The sequence below is a fragment of the Larimichthys crocea genome, chromosome XIV, assembly GCF_000972845.2.
Source record: "Larimichthys crocea isolate SSNF chromosome XIV, L_crocea_2.0, whole genome shotgun sequence".
NCBI classification, from domain to species: Eukaryota; Metazoa; Chordata; class Actinopteri; family Sciaenidae; genus Larimichthys; species Larimichthys crocea.
The window spans coordinates 4,095,411-4,118,415 of NC_040024.1; the positions used below are offsets into that span (position 1 = coordinate 4,095,411).

General features: G+C 44.4%; 3 protein-coding genes across 4 annotated transcripts; 1 reads left to right on the forward strand and 2 right to left on the reverse strand.

Moving 5' to 3' along the window:
- Positions 1 to 7,478: 7,478 nt before the first annotated feature.
- On the reverse strand, positions 7,479 to 11,605 carry LOC104923997 (uncharacterized). 2 transcript variants are annotated; one of them, XM_019268808.2, is made up of 18 exons: positions 11,432 to 11,605; positions 11,293 to 11,348; positions 11,126 to 11,215; positions 10,775 to 10,902; positions 10,540 to 10,680; positions 10,400 to 10,465; positions 10,160 to 10,330; positions 9,990 to 10,086; positions 9,704 to 9,912; positions 9,249 to 9,608; positions 9,045 to 9,162; positions 8,762 to 8,967; positions 8,559 to 8,676; positions 8,304 to 8,473; positions 8,115 to 8,200; positions 7,905 to 8,023; positions 7,667 to 7,828; positions 7,479 to 7,580 (listed from the first exon to the last, which is right to left on the reverse strand). In XM_019268808.2, exons 1-18 carry the CDS (start codon positions 11,452 to 11,454, stop codon positions 7,543 to 7,545), a joined length of 2,358 nt encoding a protein of 785 aa, XP_019124353.2. In that variant the 5' UTR covers positions 11,455 to 11,605; the 3' UTR covers positions 7,479 to 7,542. The 2 variants fall into 2 exon arrangements, with proteins under 2 accessions (XP_019124353.2, XP_027143566.1); XM_027287765.1 differs by lacking the exons at positions 9,990 to 10,086; positions 10,160 to 10,330; positions 10,400 to 10,465 and having other exon boundaries at positions 10,530 to 10,680.
- A 138-nt stretch (positions 11,606 to 11,743) lies between these two features.
- Positions 11,744 to 17,686, forward strand: LOC113747613 (uncharacterized). The gene is given in 20 exon segments (XM_027287764.1): positions 11,744 to 11,926; positions 12,012 to 12,064; positions 12,142 to 12,231; positions 12,321 to 12,448; positions 12,536 to 12,676; positions 12,745 to 12,816; positions 12,925 to 13,095; positions 13,192 to 13,288; positions 13,363 to 13,580; positions 15,588 to 15,643; positions 15,645 to 15,736; positions 15,800 to 16,011; positions 16,100 to 16,217; positions 16,300 to 16,502; positions 16,579 to 16,696; positions 16,782 to 16,954; positions 17,025 to 17,122; positions 17,197 to 17,315; positions 17,387 to 17,539; positions 17,606 to 17,686. Coding segments are annotated over 20 exon segments (2,358 nt in total). The 5' UTR covers positions 11,744 to 11,903; the 3' UTR covers positions 17,629 to 17,686.
- Positions 17,687 to 18,943: 1,257 nt separating this feature from the next.
- LOC109140826 (uncharacterized) lies at positions 18,944 to 22,995 on the reverse strand. The gene is made up of 19 exons (XM_027287763.1): positions 22,849 to 22,995; positions 22,711 to 22,763; positions 22,543 to 22,632; positions 22,283 to 22,410; positions 22,049 to 22,189; positions 21,898 to 21,969; positions 21,661 to 21,831; positions 21,468 to 21,564; positions 21,176 to 21,393; positions 20,924 to 21,074; positions 20,652 to 20,860; positions 20,446 to 20,563; positions 20,159 to 20,364; positions 19,965 to 20,082; positions 19,707 to 19,879; positions 19,539 to 19,636; positions 19,346 to 19,464; positions 19,122 to 19,274; positions 18,944 to 19,053 (listed from the first exon to the last, which is right to left on the reverse strand). The coding sequence occupies exons 1-19, from the start codon at positions 22,869 to 22,871 to the stop codon at positions 19,013 to 19,015; spliced, it is 2,379 nt and encodes a 792-aa protein (XP_027143564.1). The 5' UTR covers positions 22,872 to 22,995; the 3' UTR covers positions 18,944 to 19,012.
- Between the last annotated feature and the right edge of the window lie 10 nt (positions 22,996 to 23,005).

Consider the following 23,005-nt stretch of genomic DNA (forward strand, 5'->3'; position numbering starts at 1 on the left):
CTTCAACACTTTAATGCAAGAGATTTTTTTTTTTTTTTTTTTTTTTGTGCTTTAATCTTCCTCTATACTGAATGCAGTCAGCTGTTTACTATCAGACATGAACTCACACTTTAATGGCACTTTTGCAAAATGCACACCACTGAGTGTTGTTTTATAGTATTGCATGTCGGTAACATGCAGTACTATAAAATACAAGTAATTTTACTCTGCAATATCCCATGACACCTTACTCCTGTCAACACTTTAAATATTGTATATGATTTGAATAGTAGGTTTATCTTTAAACAGTGACTTCTCAATACTGACACAACCTTGTCACTTTACCTAACATTTTATAGTATTGCATTTCACTTTGTTATTTTAATCCATTATGTGCACTGCTGTGCAACGCTGAGCTGACACTTCATTGTGTTGTTAACCTGTACATGACTATAACCTGGAAAACATGAAGCAGGTTGAGTTACATTATATCAAACATAGCTGACTTAATATTAATATCGCGGTTAATACAATAACGTGCTTCGTGCCGATATATTTAAATATAAAACGCTGGACCGTTACATGAACGGGTCTCTGAGGCCAGCCAGCAGGGGCCTAACTAGCTGTTAGCTTCGCCATGACGGTTCACGTTTGACAGCAACATGTTGAGCACTAGAGCAACACATTGCCATAAAGTCAACCATGAACCACACTGAAGGACACTGTGTCGTGAGTTTTATATCGTTTCAGCTCTCTGCACAATTGTGTTTTGTTTAGCGTCCATTCTTCATGTTTCCCCCCTCAAACGAGGTCCAAGCAGCGGTCCCCCTCCACCTCCTCCACCCTGCCTCCCATCTCCACAGGACCCTGCACCACCCTTCCTTCCTGCCTCTGTACGCGGCTTCAGGCTTCATGCACCATCACAGCGGCCAAACACGTGAGTCACCTGAGTTTGCACATCTGTTTCGAAAGCCTGGTCCAGATGTTGCAAACGTTGCCCTCTCTAACCCCCAGTGCACCCCATCATCCCGGCGGAGTTTTACTACATCGACCCCACCGAGAGATCCGGGAGGAGGAACCCCAACTTCGTGACTGAGCTGACGGTGAGAGTGCACACTGCTGGGCCGTGCAGGCCGGTTGTCTGGTACACCATTAATAATAATAATAATGGGATTTATAAAATAATAATAAATACATTTTTTTTCATGGCGCCTTTCTGTCACCCAAGAACACCTTACAATAAATGAGAGTAGACAGCAAATAAGAAAAACAAAAAAAAGGCTAAAGTATCAAATTACAAGATACAACATTAAAAACAGGTTAAAATGTATTTAATGCAATTGAATCAGATGGAAAAGGCTATTTTAAACAGGTGGGTTTGAAGTGTCCTTGGTCCTTAGAGGACAAAATAAACACAATAATAAAAAAAAACCTTACTATGAGCTGACTGTACGCTTAATATATATTTATTTACCCGCAATGCCCACCATGAGCAAACACTTGCGACAGCGGCAAGGAAAAACTTCTTTAAAAGGTTCAGTAGATAAATGTATTGTCTTCTCATTAGTGTATAATCACCTGAAAATAAGAATTGGTGTGTTTTTGTTACCTTTTAGAAAGGACTTATCTCTACATAGAGAGCGGGTCCTTTTTTTACGGAGTCTGCCATGTTTCTTCTACAGTAGCCCATAACAGACAAACCAAATACAAGCTCTAGATAAGACCTGTTCTTCATGGGTTTCATACCAACTTTAGGTTCTCCCACAGCTGGAAGAGGTGTTAAAAGGCAGAACCAGTTCATGGTATACGACCGTTGCTGTGACGGTTGAGGGAGAGAAGATGGACAGAAGCATAATAATGATATAAATTAAAACAAGCAGCATGCTGCAACCACAATCCCTGAACAAGGTGCATAAGAACCTGAGAGACGAGAAAGCGCAAAAAAAAAACGTTAGTGATGTGTTAGATAGACTTGTGATCCCACACCGGGTCACAGTAGCTTGTATACACAAGGTTGAAATTACTCATAAAAATAAGAAAAATATTAGTAGAAAGGGATGTAAATGTGTACAAAGTGTGTGGTAAAGTTTTGGAAATGCATCTATAAACACTGTGGGGCCACATTAAGATAAGTCCAAGTCATTTTCAAGACTACAAGCGGTGAATTTGATTCAAGATTTGAAGGCAAAACATTTTGTTTCCCCTCCTGTTCTGATGTGCAGATGTATCCCTTAGTTGTTTCATATTCAAAGTGTAAGGCAAAAAAAAACTGAATTAAGTGTTGGCAGCAGCATGTAGAGCTCTCTGTGCAGTGAATAATCATTATTTTGAAGTATGTAGTAGTTTGAGGTGATGCGGAGGCCAGACTGTCCTCTCTTTGTGTGGTGGGGGTAATGTAGCGTGCAGAGCTTGGACGGGCTCAGACAGACGAGGACATTTAATAAGATTGGCTCAGTCCCGTCAGACAGAGCTAAGACCCTGACCCCCTGGCTGAAAGGAAATTGAGACCCGGAGCAAAGGCATGTGAGGTTTGTGGTTGTGAATACTTCTGGAGAGTATGAAACAGAAACAAAGATAACTGGGAGCTGTACACTCAACATCTGTATTAAAATCTCTTCCCATCAGGTCCTCGATTGCTTCCAGCTAAACCTCCACCGCCAGTTATGACCGCCCCCCGCCCCACCAACCGTCCCGACCCATTTAGATCCGGCGCACTCTCACCAGGAATCTGGGCAGCCTCACCTTTAAAATAGACACCCTCCACCGTCCGGTGCAGCCAAGCCAGGTCATCCTCCAGCTCACCCAAGAGGGGACCAGGCCTTACTAACCTCCTGAAACTGCACTACCAAGAGCCCAGACAGACTGATGAGACCCTTACTGCTCCACACTGGACAGTCACCCTGAACCCACACAAGTTTATGAGCCCTGCTGTAGCGATGTGCAGCATCCCAGTCTGGAGGTCATTCGCAGCAAGGGAGTGTTGGTGGCGCAGCTTGTGCCGCAACACCCTCTTGAGTCGCTTTTGCCTGATGGAGGAGGTCAACATCTGGAGCCACGACGCCAATAAACGGCATCACAATCCCTGATCCTCTACCACACCAGCGTCAAGGATCCGGGACTGGTTTTACCCAACACGACATTGACTACGTCAGCTTTAGTTGTGTTGGGGAATCTGGAGAACAAGGCTGGAGGGTTTTGTGTTTGCAGGGGATGGATGCCGATGACGTGGCAGTCGGTGACGCATCGTCTTCACCACCGAGGCTGCCTTCCGCTCCTCAAAGAGCAGAACGAGCATCTCTCGAGATCAACGACGCTCTCGGACTCTGAGGGAGATGCCGTGCTTGTACTCCTGAGCCTCGGCAACGTTGGATCGTTGGATATTGTGCAGTGATTCTCTTACATTTTTGAGGGTCTTTTCTTCCCTGGGTGTGTTATTACGGACTTTACTATATTTTTCTTATTATGGAAACAACTAGGTGACGTTTGCCTGGTTGCTTTGAAGTTTGGGACCCCAAAAAAAAATATTTTCTAGGATTATTACCACTTGAGAAGAAAAACAATATTGCACATTCGCCTTGTAATTGTCTCTCTACCGCATCCGTGTTCAATAAAAAACATCAACAGCTGGGCCTCTTGTTACTGACAAACAAACAGCTGGCTAAAAGACACATTTTTTTTATTAAAACTACTACCCACTCCGTATTTACCTCATTTTTGTACATTTATCCACAGATATATGCAGACGTCTCCGCTGACGACGAGCTGCAGGGGGAGCTACAGTATTACAAGCAAGTAGAAAGCACAAGCCCCGAAACGTCATAAAGCAGCTCAGCTCCACATGTCATGCATTTTCAAAGCTCTTGTGCTCGGTACTCCTGGCAGAAGTCCCGGTGTGTAGTTCTGTGTTTAGCGTCTTTAAAAAGGCACTTCCCGAATCAGTTTTCTTGTCGTGCGGTGAGAAAAATTCCCACGCCTCAAAGTCTATACCGTGGTGACACGACAGGTTGTTGTGCAAGGCAGGTGAAACTGAGCATTTACGAAAACACCCAGCTCTTCTCGTCGCAGCGGGCATGACAGGTTACAAAATGGTCGAGCACTAGCGCTAGAGATGACTGGCATTTCAAACCTGCGGTTTCCTCGCCGAGCCCGTGGAGGGTAAGGGCTGCGAGGAGATGCTGCGCTCATGCACGTTCGCAAAGTTTCTTTTCAGCGTCAGCAGTAAATGATCTGCCTCGAGTAGTGAAATAGTATAAATAAGGTGATGATTGCAGGTTTGTTTCATGACCGGCCACTCTTCTCCTTTTTATCTTTCATTTCCTGGTTGTTAGAAACTGATCTGAATCTTTGTACAGAGTCTATAAAAGTTATCGTCCTTTTTTAAAATGTAAAACCCCGATCCGTCGATCTTTAATGTAAGGTGCTGGGCTTGCTGTTGGTGACCATGCTCGGGCCTGCATGACTCTGTAGCGCTCTCGGAGGTTTCGCCGCCTCACGTGCTCGTTGGTGATCTCTATGACGTTTCCCACGGGGAACCAGCCCTTCTGACCGTCGACGGCGGATGCCTTCATAAAATCCTAAGAGGAGGGAGGAGGGGAGGCGGGAGGGAGAGGAGAACAAACAAAGGGGAGATTGGAGGCTTCTGTATCGTTCATGCAAGAAATCATAAACTGCTACGGTGGAGGGTCGGGGATTGAGGTTAGGGCGTGTAAACAACAGAGTCAAGGAAGGGGCGTGTTAATGATGCAATGTTGACGTCAGGACTGATTCTTAATCTAGATCCACAGACAGACATTATGAGCGATATGAATCTGTGCTATTCCTGTAAGCACGATTCATATCGCTTTTGAGAGTGATCTGAAGTGATTTTCTGATTTTACTATCTGAAAAAGACGTAAAACAACTCCTTACTGGGATTCCTTCCACATTCTTACCCTCGTTGGTTTTACGGATGACGTTGACGATCTCGGTGGGCTCCAGGGCGAGCTCGTCTGCCTGCTGGGCGACGTACTGCTCCACGCACTGCACCTGAGGACAATCTGACACGCACACACACATATCGACGTAAGCAACTATGGACAGCTAACAAGCACACAAACACATGCTGTAGTACCGCTTGTAGTCCTCACCCCAGTCTCCTAAATCACTTCATCCTCATCTCCGTCAGGCTTGGTGGGGTTGGGGAAAGCCGCCATCCACCTGTGCATGTCTGATCTTTCGACACAAACAGTTGTGAGTCTTAAGTCTTTAGGTGTGTGATTGTAATAAGATTTTTTTTTTTTTTTAATTAGTCTCACTGTGACGGAGCTTTCAACAGCCTCTCCATCATGCGTCCCTGGTGGTTTTCCAGCAGGGTGAGGTTGAAGCAGTGTTCGTAGGGGCCGCCGCTGTTCCCGCTTTCATCTATCGCCTGCACCTGCACAGAGAGCGATGGCATGGTCGAGTACCACAAAACGCTCTGCGCTGTTGGGAAAAAAAAGGAGAACACATATTATTTATTTTTTAAAATTGTATTATCTTGTCTGTCTATCGTTATGAGAAGTACTCCTTCTTCCTCTTATTCTTTTTAACACAACTTCCTGCTATTTGGGGAATTGGAGTCATTCAGTGCAATGACACACTGTTAAAAAGTTCTGCGTTTTGCTCACAGCGCATCATGATATGTTGTTAGCGAGGAGAGGACAGACTTTCTCTGCACGAAGCATCGTAAAGACACGAGGTGATTCCCACAACCATTAAAGCCGTAATTGTTAATGAGGTTAAAAATAAACCAACATGTTGAAGTTAATACATAACTTCAGCTCACAGAGTGACTTACAGGAAACGGTGGCATTACATAGGTCATGAGGGGGTTTACTGGGCACTTAAGCAGTTGTGTAGTCGCTGGCAGTTGATTGAACTCTCATAACTAAAGCAAAGACGCCTGATAATGACGCGGTGTACAAAAGCTCGCAGAGTAGTCTTAGAAGCATCATGCTAACATTTGCACCAAACACAAAGAAGAGCTGAGACTGATGCAGGTATTTGGTTATAAACCACTAAAATCCTGATCAGATGTTCGTGTAGTTGGTCACCCCATAGTGATTAAAGTTCTAAAAATGTGTAGACGTGAAAGTTGAGTTCAGGATTTCTCAAAGCTGTCAGAGTTTGTGTCAGACGTCATCTCTCAGTCCTCTTTGCTTCCAATTGATTGTTGACGCCGCCTCACCCTTCTTGACGGTGATGACGAACAGATCGTTGAGAGGAAGAGGTAGACTGGGGTGAACTTTGCCCTCATGTTAAGAGCGTTCCTCCTTTAGACATTTCCTGCCAGCTCTCCCTTCTTCTCCAAGTATCGTGTCTGGGAGATGATCGGGATGGCCTGCAGAGGACAGAGCGTTTGATCTGTTTTTCAAAATAAAGTCCAGGCATGCACACATTTATCGTGTGTGTTGTTTAGAGTTTACCTTGAGCTTGTCAAACTCCGTGTTTGGAGACATGAAATACTCCTCCATCTGTCTCATCTTTCCCACCTGTGTGTTACACTCGTCAATGATCTGCATGATTATAAGAGTAGAAGAAAAAGATTTAAGACGATGAAATCAACACTTAAACCTCATATTGCCTTGTTGTTGTTGTTGTTGAAGGCGATATGGTCAGTTCAGTTTGAGAAAACTCTCCACACAGCCTTGTCCTCAGTGACATGTGCTCAGTGTCACCGCCGCCTCAACCAATAGGAATCCTTCAAACAATGGTGACGTCAAATTTCCAGAGGCATGCCAAGCACTCAGGAGTCAAATTATAAGGATTTGTAGCCGGAGGGGGGTGAAGAGTGAGGAGCGTTTACCTTTGAGACCGAAGCCAAAGCCTTTTTTTTTTTTCGAGGCCGTATGAGGAAAATGTACTATAAGATTAAGAGTACTCCATGCAGACAAATTTTACAGGACTGCAACTTTTTTTTAAATTAAGGATCTGATTCTGTCCAAATAAAGTGTATTAAAGTTGAAAATTAGGATGAGCAGCAAAACTCACATTTGAGAAGTTAGGACCATGACAGTCATGTTTGTAAATAAGAGGTACATTTTGTTAAACCGTCTTCATTATTGTAGTCAAGTATAGAAATGTAGTGCAGGTAGAAGCAGCCTACTCAAGTACCATGTAGTAGTTTCATAGCTGAGCCCTAGTTTGTTACTTTTAGATGTACAGACAGATGCAGGGTAATTAGCAACTACCAATAGAGAAAAGCTCAATTTCCCTGAAATAAAGTAGAGTTGAAGTATAAAGCAAAAGTGAAGACAAGTACCTAAGGTTTTATTTTCCTCCCCCAGGTACATGCAACCTTCACTTTCAGGTCTTACTTCCTTAAGAGGGCTTCCCTTAGACGTTACATTAGCCACTTGCTTTCAATTAAATCCAACACCATTTTCAACCCTGTCGTGACGTCACCACATAACTTCCTGCGTCTAAATTTCCAGTCTGTGTGGTAGGTGTTGGACAAGTTTATACAACAGACAAAAACAGCATTTTTAAAAGAGAAAACAGCTTTATTAACTTCCAAATTTTCTATTTAAAAAAGTTGTACGTCATTCAAAGTTGTGCAGCATCCACTTTAACCTGTGAGGCTCCTGCGGAGAGACGTCAGAGTGTTTAGACAAAGTGAGACCTTACCTCTAATGAATAAATATGAATTTTTCCAAATAAAGATTTGCACCTTTTCTAAGACCACTGAAGAGATTACGAATACTAGAAACTCTAACGTAGCGAGCAGGTGGGTGGGCAGCAGGCTGGAAGGCAGCAGGTGTTCCAGCTGGTCTTTTGGCAGCCCATGTGGTTGTAAGTGCTACAGTGGGCCTGATGGTGGGACTCTGTAGACCTACAGCACAAAAATTCTCACTCAAATGTGATGATTGAGAAGTGGTCATGTCCAGCTAGTGAATAAACTACTATACCTGATAAGGGCTCTGTGGTGTGGATGATTTTGCCAAAACCAACTGTGTCAGACTCAAACTTGTATGCTGAGAAGAGGCGATGGAGACCAGCCAGAGGATATGTACACTGTATTTTCACCCTGCAAGACAAGACGGCATCTTAAATACTCATCCCTGTAGTACTGATCTTCAAACATCAAGATTCATTTGTCAAGATTTCAGTATACACACCTCTCAGTAGTATTAGAAAGTGTCTCATTCATATTGAGGTGGCTGTAGAAAATCTCATTTTCATAAGACACATTTTCCCTGCCAAGCTGAAGGTGCAAAAACATTCAGATTATTCATTGTTCAATCATTAACGTGAGACCAAGTATAGGACGGATTCAAGTTGCTGGTAGTGTTGAGGATCCTTTGTACCTTTACTGTGGATCCACAGCTGTTGAATGGAAATGAGAAAAGCACCCTGGTGCCATCTGCCTCTTTGGGTCCACAGTATGGGGCTATGAGGGTGATTCTAGCAGGATCTCCATCTGGGATGGCCAGAGGCAAGTCAGCCACTACAGTCATCCTTCCATCAGTTGAACACACTACAGAGAGATGCATGTTATCACTGTGTGTCAACTAAACGCAAGGCCCTACTTTCTTTGCTCATATACAACAGGATGTTCTTACTAATGAGTTCAGTAGCAGTGAAGGGACAAGTCTTGACGGTGGAGCTCTGGACCTCTGATGTTTCTGGATCCCGCACTAGGATCTCAAATGTGCCAAAGAATTCCTCCAATGTAATATTCTACAAAACACAGCTTAGTCTTTAGTCTTCATGGTCGAGACAACTCTGGCATTTAACAAGAATCAGCTGTCCCAAGTCATCTCACCTTGTACTCGTAGCCATGAGTGAAGAGCGGCACATCAAGCAGCAGACTCTGGCTATCGTTGCTCATGATGTAACCGTGCTGAGCTGCCAGCTCTGAAGTCAGCAGGTCTGAGCCGATACTGATCTCCCACAGGTAGTCATAAGGCCGGTGGTCCAGTTTGAAGCTGATCCCAGACTCGGAACAGACAGCATCAAAGGCTGGAGGAGCTGCAAAAACACAATGGTTAACTCTACTCACTGCCAATATAAATAGTAATGATAATTTAAGTTTTAAAATGACTTACAGACACTTGTGGTCAATGCGATAGATGCCAGGTGGTAGTAAAACATGTTTTCTGGCACAACGGTCAGTGAGAAGTTGATGTACAGTCCATACTCAAGGACTGCAGCTTCTTTATAAAACTGAGACAAAACAAGGTCTAAGCTCAGACAGACCGCTACAGAGACGACGACAAAAAAATAATAAAAAGCCTACGTTGAGACTTTACCTGCAGTTGGACAGCCGGATCATCAAAAGGCACCTTCAGGATGTAGCCATGAGTGTTGTTGGGATGAACAACTTGTGTGACATTGTGCCTGCTTGCATTTGTAAATGGCGCTGTGCATTCTTGTCCATTCAAATAAATAGCAGCCAACTCGACATCTGCAGGGACACCTCCAAGGTAGACCGTGAAAGTGCGCTCCTCAAGAACGATTTGGTTTTCCGTGAAAACGGGGCGCGGCAGTAAGGGAGTGGCCAGCGTCCTCTGAAATCTGACCCTCGTCTCCAAACGATCCTCATCCACCAGGATTTGCTCAAAGGAGAGATGAAAGATGTAAAACTCATAGAGCTTGTCAATCACAACGCTCTGCAACAGACACATGTAGTTTTGTCATTGGAAAAGACAATTTGGGCATGTTTTATTGTGCGCATCTAATATATTTTATATTTGTGCCTTCTGACCTTCCTGTATCCACCATCAGCATCATGAGGAATGCTGATCTCAACCGTGGCGTTGTGCTTCTCCACAATGTATCCCTTGTCCTCTGCAACTGCCTGCTCCACAAGTTCACCATTGAGTCCAAAGCTGAGTTGGGTGCTGTCAAGACCTGGGTACAGCACTTCTGGAATCTCCCACACCATGTAGCCACTGTCTTCATATGAGCCTTCATCTGTTGAAGAGACACTAATATTACAACTGTCAACTGTTTAGTTAAGTATTAACAGCAAATTATATTGTAGTACTGACACATGGAGCAAGCAGCCACCAGGTCGATCATGAGGACAATCCAACTTTGTCTGGAGAACAAAGTTGCATGGACCACCTCTACTGGAACACCATTCATCTGAAGAGAGACTCAAAAATCAAAGCCTGCTTTAAACAAACCACAAAACAGACATGATGCATTAGTGGTTTACCTTTGTGTTGAAGGAGTCAGGTTGTCCATACCGTGTCCGAAACACAACCCTACCATCTGTCACATCAAACACATAACCCTGCTTACGAGCTATAGACATGTTCATTGGCGGCAACTGTTCCTCTGCTCTCTGAAACATCACCTGCCAGTCTGAAGTGATGGAGCTGTGTGCCTGAAGAGAGATTTAAAGTCTTCAGTTGTACTTAACAGCAATTCGAGAAATTTCAACTTAGAAACATACAGGTTTGAGGGCATTCCAGTCATCTTTAGTCCCAGATGGACAGGTGACTTCACTCCTCACAGAGACCTGTAAATAAAAATCAGTTACAACATCTGAAACAATCACATTAAGAAAATAAGCCACAATTTACCTGAGCTTACTTCCATGTAGTTTGCCTCACAGGTAACCTCTCTGGGAGACCAGGGCAGAGAGGGAGAACAGGTCTTGTTTAAAGCATAGGTGACGTCCTTTCCTTCATGTGTTGTGATCAAGTTGAAGTTGAACGTGAACACCTCATCATCCTGAAAGATATCTCAAAAATAAGTTACAGGAAAATAAAAAGGGTGGGTCCATCTGAAGGGAAACTCAGTTTTGTGTCTTGCCATTTGTTCATACTTTGTTGTCAGTGTGACAGCTGAAGTAAGAGGCTCGGAGCTCCACTTGGCCCCGTAGAAGAAGAACACTGACACTGTAGCCACACTTTGCTGCATACTGCTCAGTGATTGGGAACACATCTGCCTTATCTGAAAGACAATCACATTAGTAACGTGGCTCAATATTACCTCCAAACCTGGAGAGCTTTTTGAACTGGAGTGGATTTCACTGATTAGGTACATGATTGACGGTGCACCACTCATCTGAATATGGATAGATCCAGTACCAGTCATAACACATGTTGGCCTAAACCTGTTTATATAGTGACGGTACAAAAAGGTAAACAGCATGACAACACTGTGGAGAACTTACCAACAGCCTCAAAGCGAGGCTTCACCCCAGTGAAGGAGAGCTCAGCAGCTATCATGAAATAACGATCATGACAACGCATGTGAAGAGCACCTGTACGCACAAACAAGTTAAGGTCAAAATATGGATCCTATTGTTATTGTAGGTTAATGAGTCAATATTTTCATTACCATCTGGGATGACAGTACAGTTTGCAGTTAACCACACAGACAGGATTAATGCCACACTGTAAGACAAAACAAAAAAAGTGTCTTGCATGAAAAAGTCAAACAACTTGACAGCCTGTAAGTTGCCACTAAAACAACTTACCCAAGGCTAAACCCAAATGCCATAACCACTGATGTGTCGGCAGTGTCTAAAGCTAGCCTAGCTGCTAGCAAACTACACCTGCTAACCAACACAAGCTAACGTAACTTGCTTGGATCCTGGCCAAAGTGGCACTATGTGGTGGTGTCGGTCTGCTACACCAGCTTTTATAAGACTATTTCTTGATTCATGAATTTGAAAGGATGGGGGGAGGTCTAACTTCATCAGCTGCAAGTGATTTCATAATCGGCTTCGATTGCTAATGGGCTTCACATGTGGCTGTAACACCTGAGTGACTCTGGTTGGTCGGTGAAGAAATGCTCTCATAAAAGCTGGAGTAAGCCAAAACACCACATGGTGTCTGTTTGGTCAGAAAATATACCAAGCAAGTGGTTCATGTTAACTTGTGTTGGTTAACAGGTGTAGTTCGCTAGCAGCTAGGCTAGCTTTAGACACTGCCGACACATCAGTAGCTATGGCTTTTGGGTTTAGCCTGGGGTAAGGTGTTTTCATGGTGACCTACAAGTTAGTTAACATTAATGTGCCTGTATGTTTATGACTTATACATGCCTTTGTCTTACAGCGTGGCCTTGCTCCTGTCTGTGTGGTCATCTGCAAACTGTCATATTCCCAGTGGTAAGACTTAAGATATCTGCTTAAACACGCCTGTAGTCCTTGGCACATTTAATGACTGATCATATCTGTTCATACAGGAGTTCTTCATATGGAGTGTCGTGACCGCTTCTTCATGATAGCTGCTGATCTCTCCTTCACTGGGGCTGAGCCTCGTTTTGAAGCTGTCGGTAGGTCGTGCACAACTCTATGACCAAAAGATTTATTTCCAAAGTTGAACAATGTCTGTGCAGACAAAATTAAAGTTATTGTCTTTCAGATGAGACCGGCGTGTACCCCATCAATGAACAGTATGCAGCAACATGTGGCTACAGTATCGGTGTTGTTCCACTGATGAACCATGTGGAGCTCCGAGCCTCTTACTTCAGCTGTCATGCTGACAACAAGGTATGTATGACAGACACTATAACTACAGATCAAGTATGGCTCTCCTGAATTATATTTCTAACTTGTGTTTTCTTTTAAACCTTTCAGGATGATGAGGTGTTCACATTCAACTTCAACTTGATTGCAACACATGAAGGAAAGGAGGTCACCTATGCTTTAAACAAGACCTGTTCTCCCTCTCTCCCCTGGTCCCCCAGAGAGTTTACCTGTGAGGCAAACTACATGGAAGTAAGCTTAATTTCATTGTAACTTTACTAATAATATTATGATGCTTGCTAAACTTGTTTTCTTTGTAGGTTTCTGTGAGGAGTGATGTGGCTTGTCCAACTGGGACCAGGAAAGATGACTGGGATGCTGTAGTCAAAACTGTACGTCTGACGTGGTCTTCTGTGAAATATTTGGAATCCTGCATGTGGCTGGAATATAATAACATACACTCAGATAAGCATAGTCTGTGCTTTCAATTCTCTTTTCAGGCCTATGACTCTGCCATCTCAGATTGGCAGGTGATGTTTCAGGGGGTGGAGCAGGAGCTGATGCCCATGAACCTCACAGACGCACATAAGCTGGGCTATGCATTTGACTTGACAGATGGAAGGCTTGTATTTCGTACACCGTATGGACAACCTGACTCATTCAGCACTGCGGTAAACCACTCCAATTTACTGCATCCTAGTATCCGAAGATCCCAAACTCATTACACATTACCTGCAATATCTTAGACTGCTTTGGACTCTCTCCAGGTGAATGGTGTTCCAGTAGAGGTGGTCCATGCAACTTTGTTCTCCAGACAAAGCTGGGTTGTCCTCATGGTCGACCTGGTGGCTGCTTGCTCCATGCGTCAGTATGATCTCTCATACCATGGCTCGCCTTTCCCTCGACAGACTAGTAAAGCTGTAATGTTATGTCTACAGATGAAGGATCCTATGATGACAGTGGCTACATGATGTGGGAGACTCCAGAGGTGCTGCACCCACTGGTGTCTGGTCTACCTGAGACCCAGGTCAACATTGGCGTCAATGGAGAACTTGTGGAGCAGCCAGTTGCAGAGGAGAGGGGATACACTGTGGAGAAGCATGACACCGCAGTCTACATCAGCATCCCTTATAATGCTGAAGGAGGATACAGGAAGGTCAGAAGGCAGTCATGTAGTCTGGCAGTCAAGATCAGGATTCAACTTATTGGTCGGTGAAGAAATGCGCTCATAAAAGCTGGAGTAAGCCAAAACCCACAGTGTGTCTGTTTGGTCAGGAAATATACCAAGCAAGGTGTTCATGTTAACTTGTGTGGTTAACAGGTGTAGTTTTGCTAGCAGCTGGGCTAGCTTTAGACACTGCCGACACATCAGTAGCTATGGCTTTTTGGGTTTAGCCTGGGGTAAGGTGTTTTCATGGTTGACCTACAAGTTAGTTAACATTAATGTGCCTGTAGGTTTATGACTTCTATATGCCTTTGTCTTACAGCGTGGCCTTGCTTCCTGTCTGTGTGGTCATCTGCAAACTGTCATATTCCCAGTGGTAAGACTTAAGCAATCTGCTTAAACAAGCCTGTGGTCCTGGCACATTTTAATGGCTGATCATATCTGTTCATATAGGAGCTTCTTCGTATGGAGTGTCATGACCGCTTCTTCATGATAGCTGCTGATCTCTCCTTCACGGGGCTGAGCCTCATTTTTGAAGCTGTCGGTAAGTCATCCAACTTCATCGCTCTACTGAAACCAAACTATCAAGTATGTCTGGTCTGAAAATTAACTCCATAATTGAATGGGTGCAAAGACATGTTGGGTTTAATTACTGATGTAAAATTTCTTTCAGATAAGGCAGATTGTGTTCCCCATCACTGAGCATATGCAGCAGAGTGTGGCTACAGTGGCAATGTTCTTCCTCTATTGGCCACATTGAGCTCCGAGCCCTTACTTTCAGCTGTCACACTGACAACAAAGTATGAACACAGGCAAGACACAAAACAGAGTTTCCTTCAGAATGGAGAACTGACACTCTTGTGGTTTTATTTAACTTTGTGTGTCTCTCAGGATGACGAGGTGTTCACATTCAACTTCAACTTGCTTGCAACACATGGAGGAAAGGACGTCACCTATGCTTTAAACAAGACCTGTTCTCCCTCTCTGCCCTGGTCTCCCAGAGAGGTTAACTGTGAGGCAAGACATGGAAGTAAGCTTGGGTACATTTAAGTATTACACTTTACTTAAGTGTCCTGAAATGTTTCCTGATCCTGGTTTTCTTCCCCTCAGGTGTCTGTGAGGAGTGAGTCCCTGTCCATCTGAGACAGAGAAAGAAGACTGGATGCTGCTCTAAAACCTGTATGTTTTCAGCTACTATTGTCCGCCTCATAAGTGCAACACGCTAAAACACAACTGTCCTTTCTAGGCCTATGCTCTGCCCTTCAGATGGCAGGTGATGCTGCACAGAAGGGGGAGATTGATGCCCATGATCCTCTGAAAGGCACGTAATAGGGTTTATGTAGGTTTGACCTGACAGATGGAAGGCTTGTATTTCGTACACCGTATGGACAACCTGACTCATTCAGCACTGAGGTAAACCACTCAATTAATTTACTGCATCCTAGTAGTCCGAAGATCCCAAACTCGTTACACATTACTGCAATATCTTGAACTGCTTTGGACTCTCTCCAGGTGAATGGTGTTCCAGTAAGAGTGGTCCATGCAACTTTGTTTCTCCAGACAAAGCTGGGTTGTCCTCATGGTCGACCTGGTGCTGCTTGCTCCATGCGTCAGTATGATCTCTCATACCATGGCTCGCTTTCCCTCGAAGACTAGTAAAGCTGAATGTTATGTCTACAGATGAAGGATCCTATGATGTACAGTGGCTACATGATGTGGGAGACTCCAGAGGTGCTGCACCACTGGGTGTCGGGTCTACATGCGACCCATTCAACATTGGCGTCAATGGTGAACTTGTGGAGCAGCCAGTTTGCAGAGGAGAGGGGATACACTGTGGAGAAGCATGACACCGCATCCACATCAGCATCCCTTATAATGCTGAAGGAGGATACAGGAAGGTCAGAAGGCAGTCATGTAGTCTGGAGTCAAGATCAGGATTGAACTTATTGCACACTGAAACTCTGACAACTCTTGATGGTATTACCGTATCTCTTGCAGAGCGTCGTGTCTGGTGACCTCTATGAGTTCTATGTCTTTAGACTCTACTTGGAGCAATCTCATGGATGAAAGATCACATTGATACCAGACTTCGCTATCACAGGACACGGGCACTCCTCTGCTGCCACGCCCGGTTTACTGTGAAAAACGTAAGTCTGACGAAATGTTTATAAAGTGGATGCAACCATAATCTGAACATCTTTTCATTTCAGGAACAGTTCTTGAGGAGCACATGTTCACCGTCTACCTCAGAGATATCCCTGCAGATGTGCAGTTGACTGCTATTTATCTGAAGGACACGAATGCAACAGCAATCACTTAGAAACGCAAGCACCAACACACCATCACAGAAGTTCTTCATCCTAATGACACTCATTGCTACATCCTGAAGGTGCCTTTTGATGACCCAGTTGTCGTAAAACAGGTAAAGGTCTCTGAATTTGTCCAGTGGCTACTTCAGATATCATGCCGGTTTATACATGGAGACGTCATCCTGCTTGCTTCTTTCATAGTTCTCCAAAGAAGACGCAGCAATGCAGCACAAGTTGGACTTGAACTTCACACTGACCGTTGTGCCAGAAAATGAGTCTTTTTACCACCTGTCATCAGTCATGGCATTAACGGAAGTTTGTAAGTCACTAGCCTTATGCTTAGATTTGATCAAACCTACTTCTGCGTGAAGCAGAGCAACCCACTGTCTTGTTTTTTGCAGCTCCTCCAGCCTTATGCTGTCTGTTCCAGTCTGGGATCAGCTTCAAACTGGACCACCGGCCTTATGACTACCTGTGGGAGATCAGTATCGGCTCAGACCTGCTGACTTCAGAGCTGGCAGCCCAGCACGGTTACATCATGAGCAACGATAGCCAGCGTATGCTGCTCGACGTGCCGCTTTTCAGTGATGGCTTCGAGTACAAGGTGAGATGAGAAATGACTATTGGAACAGTCGACTCTTGTTTAATGGACAAGTTGCTGACTGAACTGTGTGTCATAGGACATTACTTTGAAGGGATTCTTTGGCACGTTTGAGATCCTTGTGCGGGATCCGGAAACATCAGAGGTCCAGAGCTCCACCGTCAAGACTTGTCCCTTCACTGCTACTGAACTCATTAGTAAGAACATCCTGTTGTGTATATGAGCAGAGAAGGTAGGGCCTTGCACGTAGTTGATACAGTGATGAGCTGCATCTCTCTGTAGTGTGTTCGACTGATGGGAGGATGACTGTGGTGGCTGACTTGTCTCTGGCCATCCCGAGTGGAGGAGTTCCCGCTAGAACCAACCTCGTAGATAAATACTGTGGACCCAAAGAGACAGACAGCACCAGGGCTCTCTTCTCCTTTCCACTCAACAGCTGTGGCTCCACAGTAAAGGTATTAAGGATGCTCATAATGTACAGTTGCCCTTCACAAACTGCCTTTACATATGCTCTTGTTTCTCCAGCTCAGCAAAGAGTACGTGACCTACGAAAACGAGATTTTCTTCAGCCGGAAGTTGCGTGCTCTGAAAAGCCCAGCAGACTCCAGCAGTGATCTTGACAGGTAGCTTCAACTCTTCTGGTTATTAAATCCTCCTGAACTAGCCACAAGGCAAACTCTCTCTCCTTGTCTTGCAGGGTGACGATGCAGTGTGTATATTCCGTGGCTGGACTGCATCGCCTCTTCTCGGTTTACAAGTTTGAGTCTGACACAGTTGGCGTCGGCCGGATCGTGCATTCTGCACACTCGACTGAAGGTAGGTGGTTTGACGACAAACTAAATCTGTCAATATATTAAACTGACAATTTGTTTGGCCTTGTACTTCAGGTCTACAAAGTCCCACCATTGGGCCCACTACATCGCTTCAAACGTCAGTGCCTACAAGACCCACCCGAAGACCTGTCTCCGCACGACCTGGTTACCACCCTCCTGCTCAGTACATCAGAGTACCCAGCTTTCGACAGAATCCGCATAAGAAAGGTTAGTTATTTGAAATTTGTTCAAATGTGAAATGGGTTTGTTAATTCAGCTGAGTTCTTTTCACAGGAGCTGGTGGATCATCAAACTAAAATGACATTGTGATTACATGTATTTTAAATATAGCTCAATAAACATGTCTTAAATGTTCTTGACTCTTGTCATTGAAAGTTGAACAAACACCACATGAACATGTAAAGCCAAATGAACATTCAGACAACCCAAAGCTTGGTGCAGAACCTTTTAAAAAGGTAAAAAAAACCCCCAAAAAACAGGCCCATACTGCAGTACAAATGATGCTTGAGGGCTACCAACTCTTTCAGGACAAACATAAAATTGGATATGGCTAAAGGAGACTGCTGCCTGTTAGTCATAATGGTACTGTACCCTGGAATTTGTAGTGGTATAACCCCTGCCTTGTTTACATGTGAGATCCTGGCTCTTAAGTGCTATTGTAGACATTAGTCTGTTTACCATGTAAAGTCTGAGACAGACTAAAAAGTTTGAAAATTAAACTTGAGGCATGATGTAAGCCTGTGGCTAACCTGCAAGGTTATTTTAGCTGCATCTAACAATGCACCTGAAATGCTTTTGGCAGACTTGTAAGGTAGGCATCAGGTTCTCATGTATGGAATATCTGGATCAGTTTACATGTCATTTCCTAATCTGCAAGTGATGTAGTGGAGTTATTTGCCCATAAAGGTCATGTGTAGACATTTCACCAATTCATATGGGCTGACTTTACTGTAAAATGGCAAAGATGTGAAGCTCAGGAAATGGCATTAGAAAAAGTCCTCCAGGTGACCAGTGTAGCAATTATTGTTTAAAAGTTTGCACAAATGGTGTTTAGCTGGTAGAGCATCCATCCCTGCCCCATGTGCAAGGCTCAGTCCTTGCTACAGCAGCCCAGGGTTCAAATCTGACCTGTGCCTCTTTCCTGCATGTCAATTCCCCCATCTCTCAAACTTGAATGAGTTGTCAGGAGGGAAATTAGCCAGGGGGGGTTATGTACATTTTGTCAGCCAATTCTGCACAGCCAGTGGTTGCTGCTTGGTAAAAACTGATAAATATCAATTCAGGTATTAACTCTTGTACTTCCACCCTGGACTCATTACTGCAGTCAACTGCTGCAGTTGCTGGGGCATTAGTTGGAATGCAATGGGATAGCCTGTTTTGGTAGATTCCAGACATTGCTTCCTCGACCCTCAGTCAGCTGACTTTCAAAGTTTAAATGGCACCATGTGACTTTAGTCACAAGTCAAGACAGGTTAGTGCTCAATTTGCACTAAGTGGTAATCTGGTAGTTCAAGAATCTTGTTTCAAGCAATTCATTTTGCTGGAGTCATCAGGATTTACTACTGCTCTATATCAATAGTATTTGGGTTGTGTTTTTCATGTACAGTAGTGTTTGATCAAGGCTCAGTTTTTAAATCAAAGTAGTTTATTGAGATTAGTTAAAAAGAAAAATGCAGTCCATCAAAGGGGTATGGCATTGACTTGTGAAGATCCCCTTACTCCTGTAAAGATAATTCAAGAGTTAGTAACAAAACTATCAAATTTTAACCAGGTTTCTAGAAATACTGACCTTTTTTTGGAAGATTCTTTAGAAAGCTGGATACTCTGATGTACTGAGCAGGAGGGTGGTAACCAGGTCGTACGGAGACAGGTCTTCGGGTGGGTCTTGTAGGGACTGGCGTTTGAAGCGATGTAGTGGGCCCAATGGTGGGACTTTGTAGACCTGAAGTACAAGGCCAAACAAATTGTCAGTTTAATATATTGACTGATTTAGTTTGTCGTCAAACCACCTACCTTCAGTCGAGTGTGCAGAATGCACGATCCGGCCGACGCCAACTGTGTCAGACTCAAACTTGTAAACCGAGAAGAGGCGATGCAGTCCAGCCACGGAATATACACACTGCATCGTCACCCTGCAAGACAAGGAGAGAGAGTTTGCCTTGTGGCTAGTTCAGGAGGATTTAATAACCAGAAGAGTTGAAGCTACCTGTCAAGATCACTGCTGGAGTCTGCTGGGCTTTTCAGAGCACGCAACTTCCGGCTGAAGAAAATCTCGTTTTCGTAGGTCACGTACTCTTTGCTGAGCTGGAGAAACAAGAGCATATGTAAAGGCAGTTTGTGAAGGGCAACTGTACATTATGAGCATCCTTAATACCTTTACTGTGGAGCCACAGCTGTTGAGTGGAAAGGAGAAGAGAGCCCTGGTGCCGTCTGTCTCTTTGGGTCCACAGTATTTATCTACGAGGTTGGTTCTAGCGGGAACTCCTCCACTCGGGATGGCCAGAGACAAGTCAGCCACCACAGTCATCCTCCCATCAGTCGAACACACTACAGAGAGATGCATCTTATCACTGTATCAACTACGTGCAAGGCCCTACCTTCTCTGCTCATAAACACAACAGGATGTTCTTACTAATGAGTTCAGTAGCAGTGAAGGGACAAGTCTTGACGGTGGAGCTCTGGACCTCTGATGTTTCCGGATCCCGCACAAGGATCTCAAACGTGCCAAAGAATCCCTTCAAAGTAATGTCCTATGACACACAGTTCAGTCAGCAACTTGTCCATTAAACAAGAGTCGACTGTTCCAATAGTCATTTCTCATCTCACCTTGTACTCGTAGCCATGAGTGAAGAGCGGCACATCGAGCAGCAGACTCTGGCTATCGTTACTCATGATGTAACCGTGCTGGGCTGCCAGCTCTGAAGTCAGCAGGTCTGAGCCGATACTGATCTCCCACAGGTAGTCATAAGGCCGGTGGTCCAGTTTGAAGCTGATCTCAGACTCGGAACAGACAGCATCAAAGGCTGGAGGAGCTGCAAAAACAAGACAGTGGGTTGCTCTGCTTCACGCAGAAGTAGGTTTGATCAAATCTAAGCATAAGGCTAGTGACTTACAAACTTCCGTTAATGCCATGACTGATGACAGGTGGTAAAAAGACTCATTTTCTGGCACAACGGTCAGTGTGAAGTTCAAGTCCAACTTGTGCTGCATTGCTGCGTCTTCTTTGGAGAACTATGAAAGAAGCAAGCAGGATGACGTCTCCATGTATAAACCGGCCTGATATCTGAAGTAGCCACTGGACAAATTCAGAGACCTTTACCTGTTTTATGACAACTGAGTCATCAAAAGGCACCTTCAGGATGTAGCAACGAGTGTCATTAGGATGAAGAACTTCTGTGATGGTGTGGGTGCTTGCGTTTCTAAGTGATGCTGTGCATTCGTGTCCATTCAGATAAATAGCAGTCAACTGCACATCTGCAGGGATATCTCTGAGGTAGACGGTGAACATGTGCTCCTCAAGAACTGTTCCTGAAATGAAAAGATGTTCAGATTATGGTTGCATCCACTTTATAAACATTTCGTCAGACTTACGTTTTTCACAGTAAACCGGGCGTGGCAGCAGAGGAGTGGCCAGTGTCCTGTGATAGCGAAGTCTGGTATCAATATGATCTTCATCCACTGAGATTTGCTCCAAGTAGAGTCTAAAGACATAGAACTCATAGAGGTCACCAGACACAACGCTCTGCAAGAGATACGGTAATACCATCAAGAGTTGTCAGAGTTTCAGTGTGCAATAAGTTGAATCCTGATCTTGACTGCCAGACTACATGACTGCCTTCTGACCTTCCTGTATCCTCCTTCAGCATTATAAGGGATGCTGATGTGGACTGCGGTGTCATGCTTCTCCACAGTGTATCCCCTCTCCTCTGCAACTGGCTGCTCCACAAGTTCTCCATTGACGCCAATGTTGAATTGGGTCTCATGTAGACCCGACACCAGTGGGTGCAGCACCTCTGGAGTCTCCCACATCATGTAGCCACTGTCATCATAGGATCCTTCATCTGTAGACATAACATTACAGCTTTACTAGTCTGTCGAGGGAAAGGCGAGCCATGGTATGAGAGATCATACTGACGCATGGAGCAAGCAGCCACCAGGTCGACCATGAGGACAACCCAGCTTTGTCTGGAGAACAAAGTTGCATGGACCACCTCTACTGGAACACCATTCACCTGGAGAGAGTCCAAAGCAGTCTAAGATATTGCAGGTAATGTGTAACGAGTTTGGGCTCTTCGGATACTAGGATGCAGTAAATTGGAGAGGTTTACCTCAGTGCTGAATGAGTCAGGTTGTCCATACGGTGTACGAAATACAAGCCTTCCATCTGTCAGGTCAAACACATAACCCATATTACGGGCTTCAGAGAGACTCATGGGCGTCAGCATCTCCCCATTTCTGTGCAACATCACCTGCCAGTCTGAAGTGGCAGAGGCATAGGCCTAGAAGGACAGAGTGTTTTAGGCTGTTGCACTTATGAGAGACACATAAAGTAGCTGAAAACATACAGGTTTTAGAGCAGCATTCCAGTCTTCTTTCTCTGTCTCAGATGGACAGGTGACTTCACTCCTCACAGACACCTGAGGGGGAAAACCAGGATCAGTGAAACATTTCAGACACTTAAGTAAAGTTAATACTTTAAGATGTACCCAAGCTTACTTCCATGTAGTTTGCCTCACAGGTAACCTCTCTGGGAGACCAGGGCAGAGAGGGAGAACAGGTCTTGTTTAAAGCATAGGTGACATCCTTTCCTCCATGTGTTGCAAGCAAGTTGAAGTTGAACGTGAACACCTCATCATCCTGAGAGACACACACAAGTTAAATAAAACCACAAGAGTATCAGTTCTCCATCTGAAGGGAAACTCAGTTTTGTGTCTTGCCATGTGTTCATACTTTGTTGTCAGTGTGACAGCTGAAGTAAGAGGCTCGGAGCTCAATGTGGCCCAATAGAGGAAGAACACTGACACTGTAGCCACACTCTGCTGCATACTGCTCAGTGATGGGGAACACGCCTGCCTTATCTGAAAGAAATTTTACATCAGTAATTAAACCCAACATGTCTTTGCGCCCATCAAATTATGAGCCTTATTTTCAGACCACACATACTTGATTAGATTGGTTTCAGGAGAGTGATGAAGCTTTGGATGACCTACCGACAGCTTCAAAATGAGGCTCAGCCCCAGTGAAGGAGAGATCAGCAGCTATCATGAAGAAGCGGTCATGACACTCCATACGAAGAGCTCCTGTATGAACAGATATGATCAGCCATTCAAATGTGCCAAGGACTACAGGCGTGTTTAAGCAGATATCTTAAGTCTTACCACTGGGAATATGACAGTTTGCAGATGACCACACAGACAGGAGCAAGGCCACGCTGTAAGACAAAGACATATAGAAGTCACAAACATACAGGCACATTAATGTTAACTAACTCGTAGGTCACCATGAAAGCACCTTACCCCAGCCTAAACCCAAAAGCCATAGCTACTGATGTGTCGGCAGTGTCTAAAGCTAGCCTAGCTGCTAGCAAACTACACTTGTTAACCAACACAAGTTAACATGAACCACTTGCTTGGTATATTTTCTGACCAAACAGACACCATGTGGTGTTTTGGC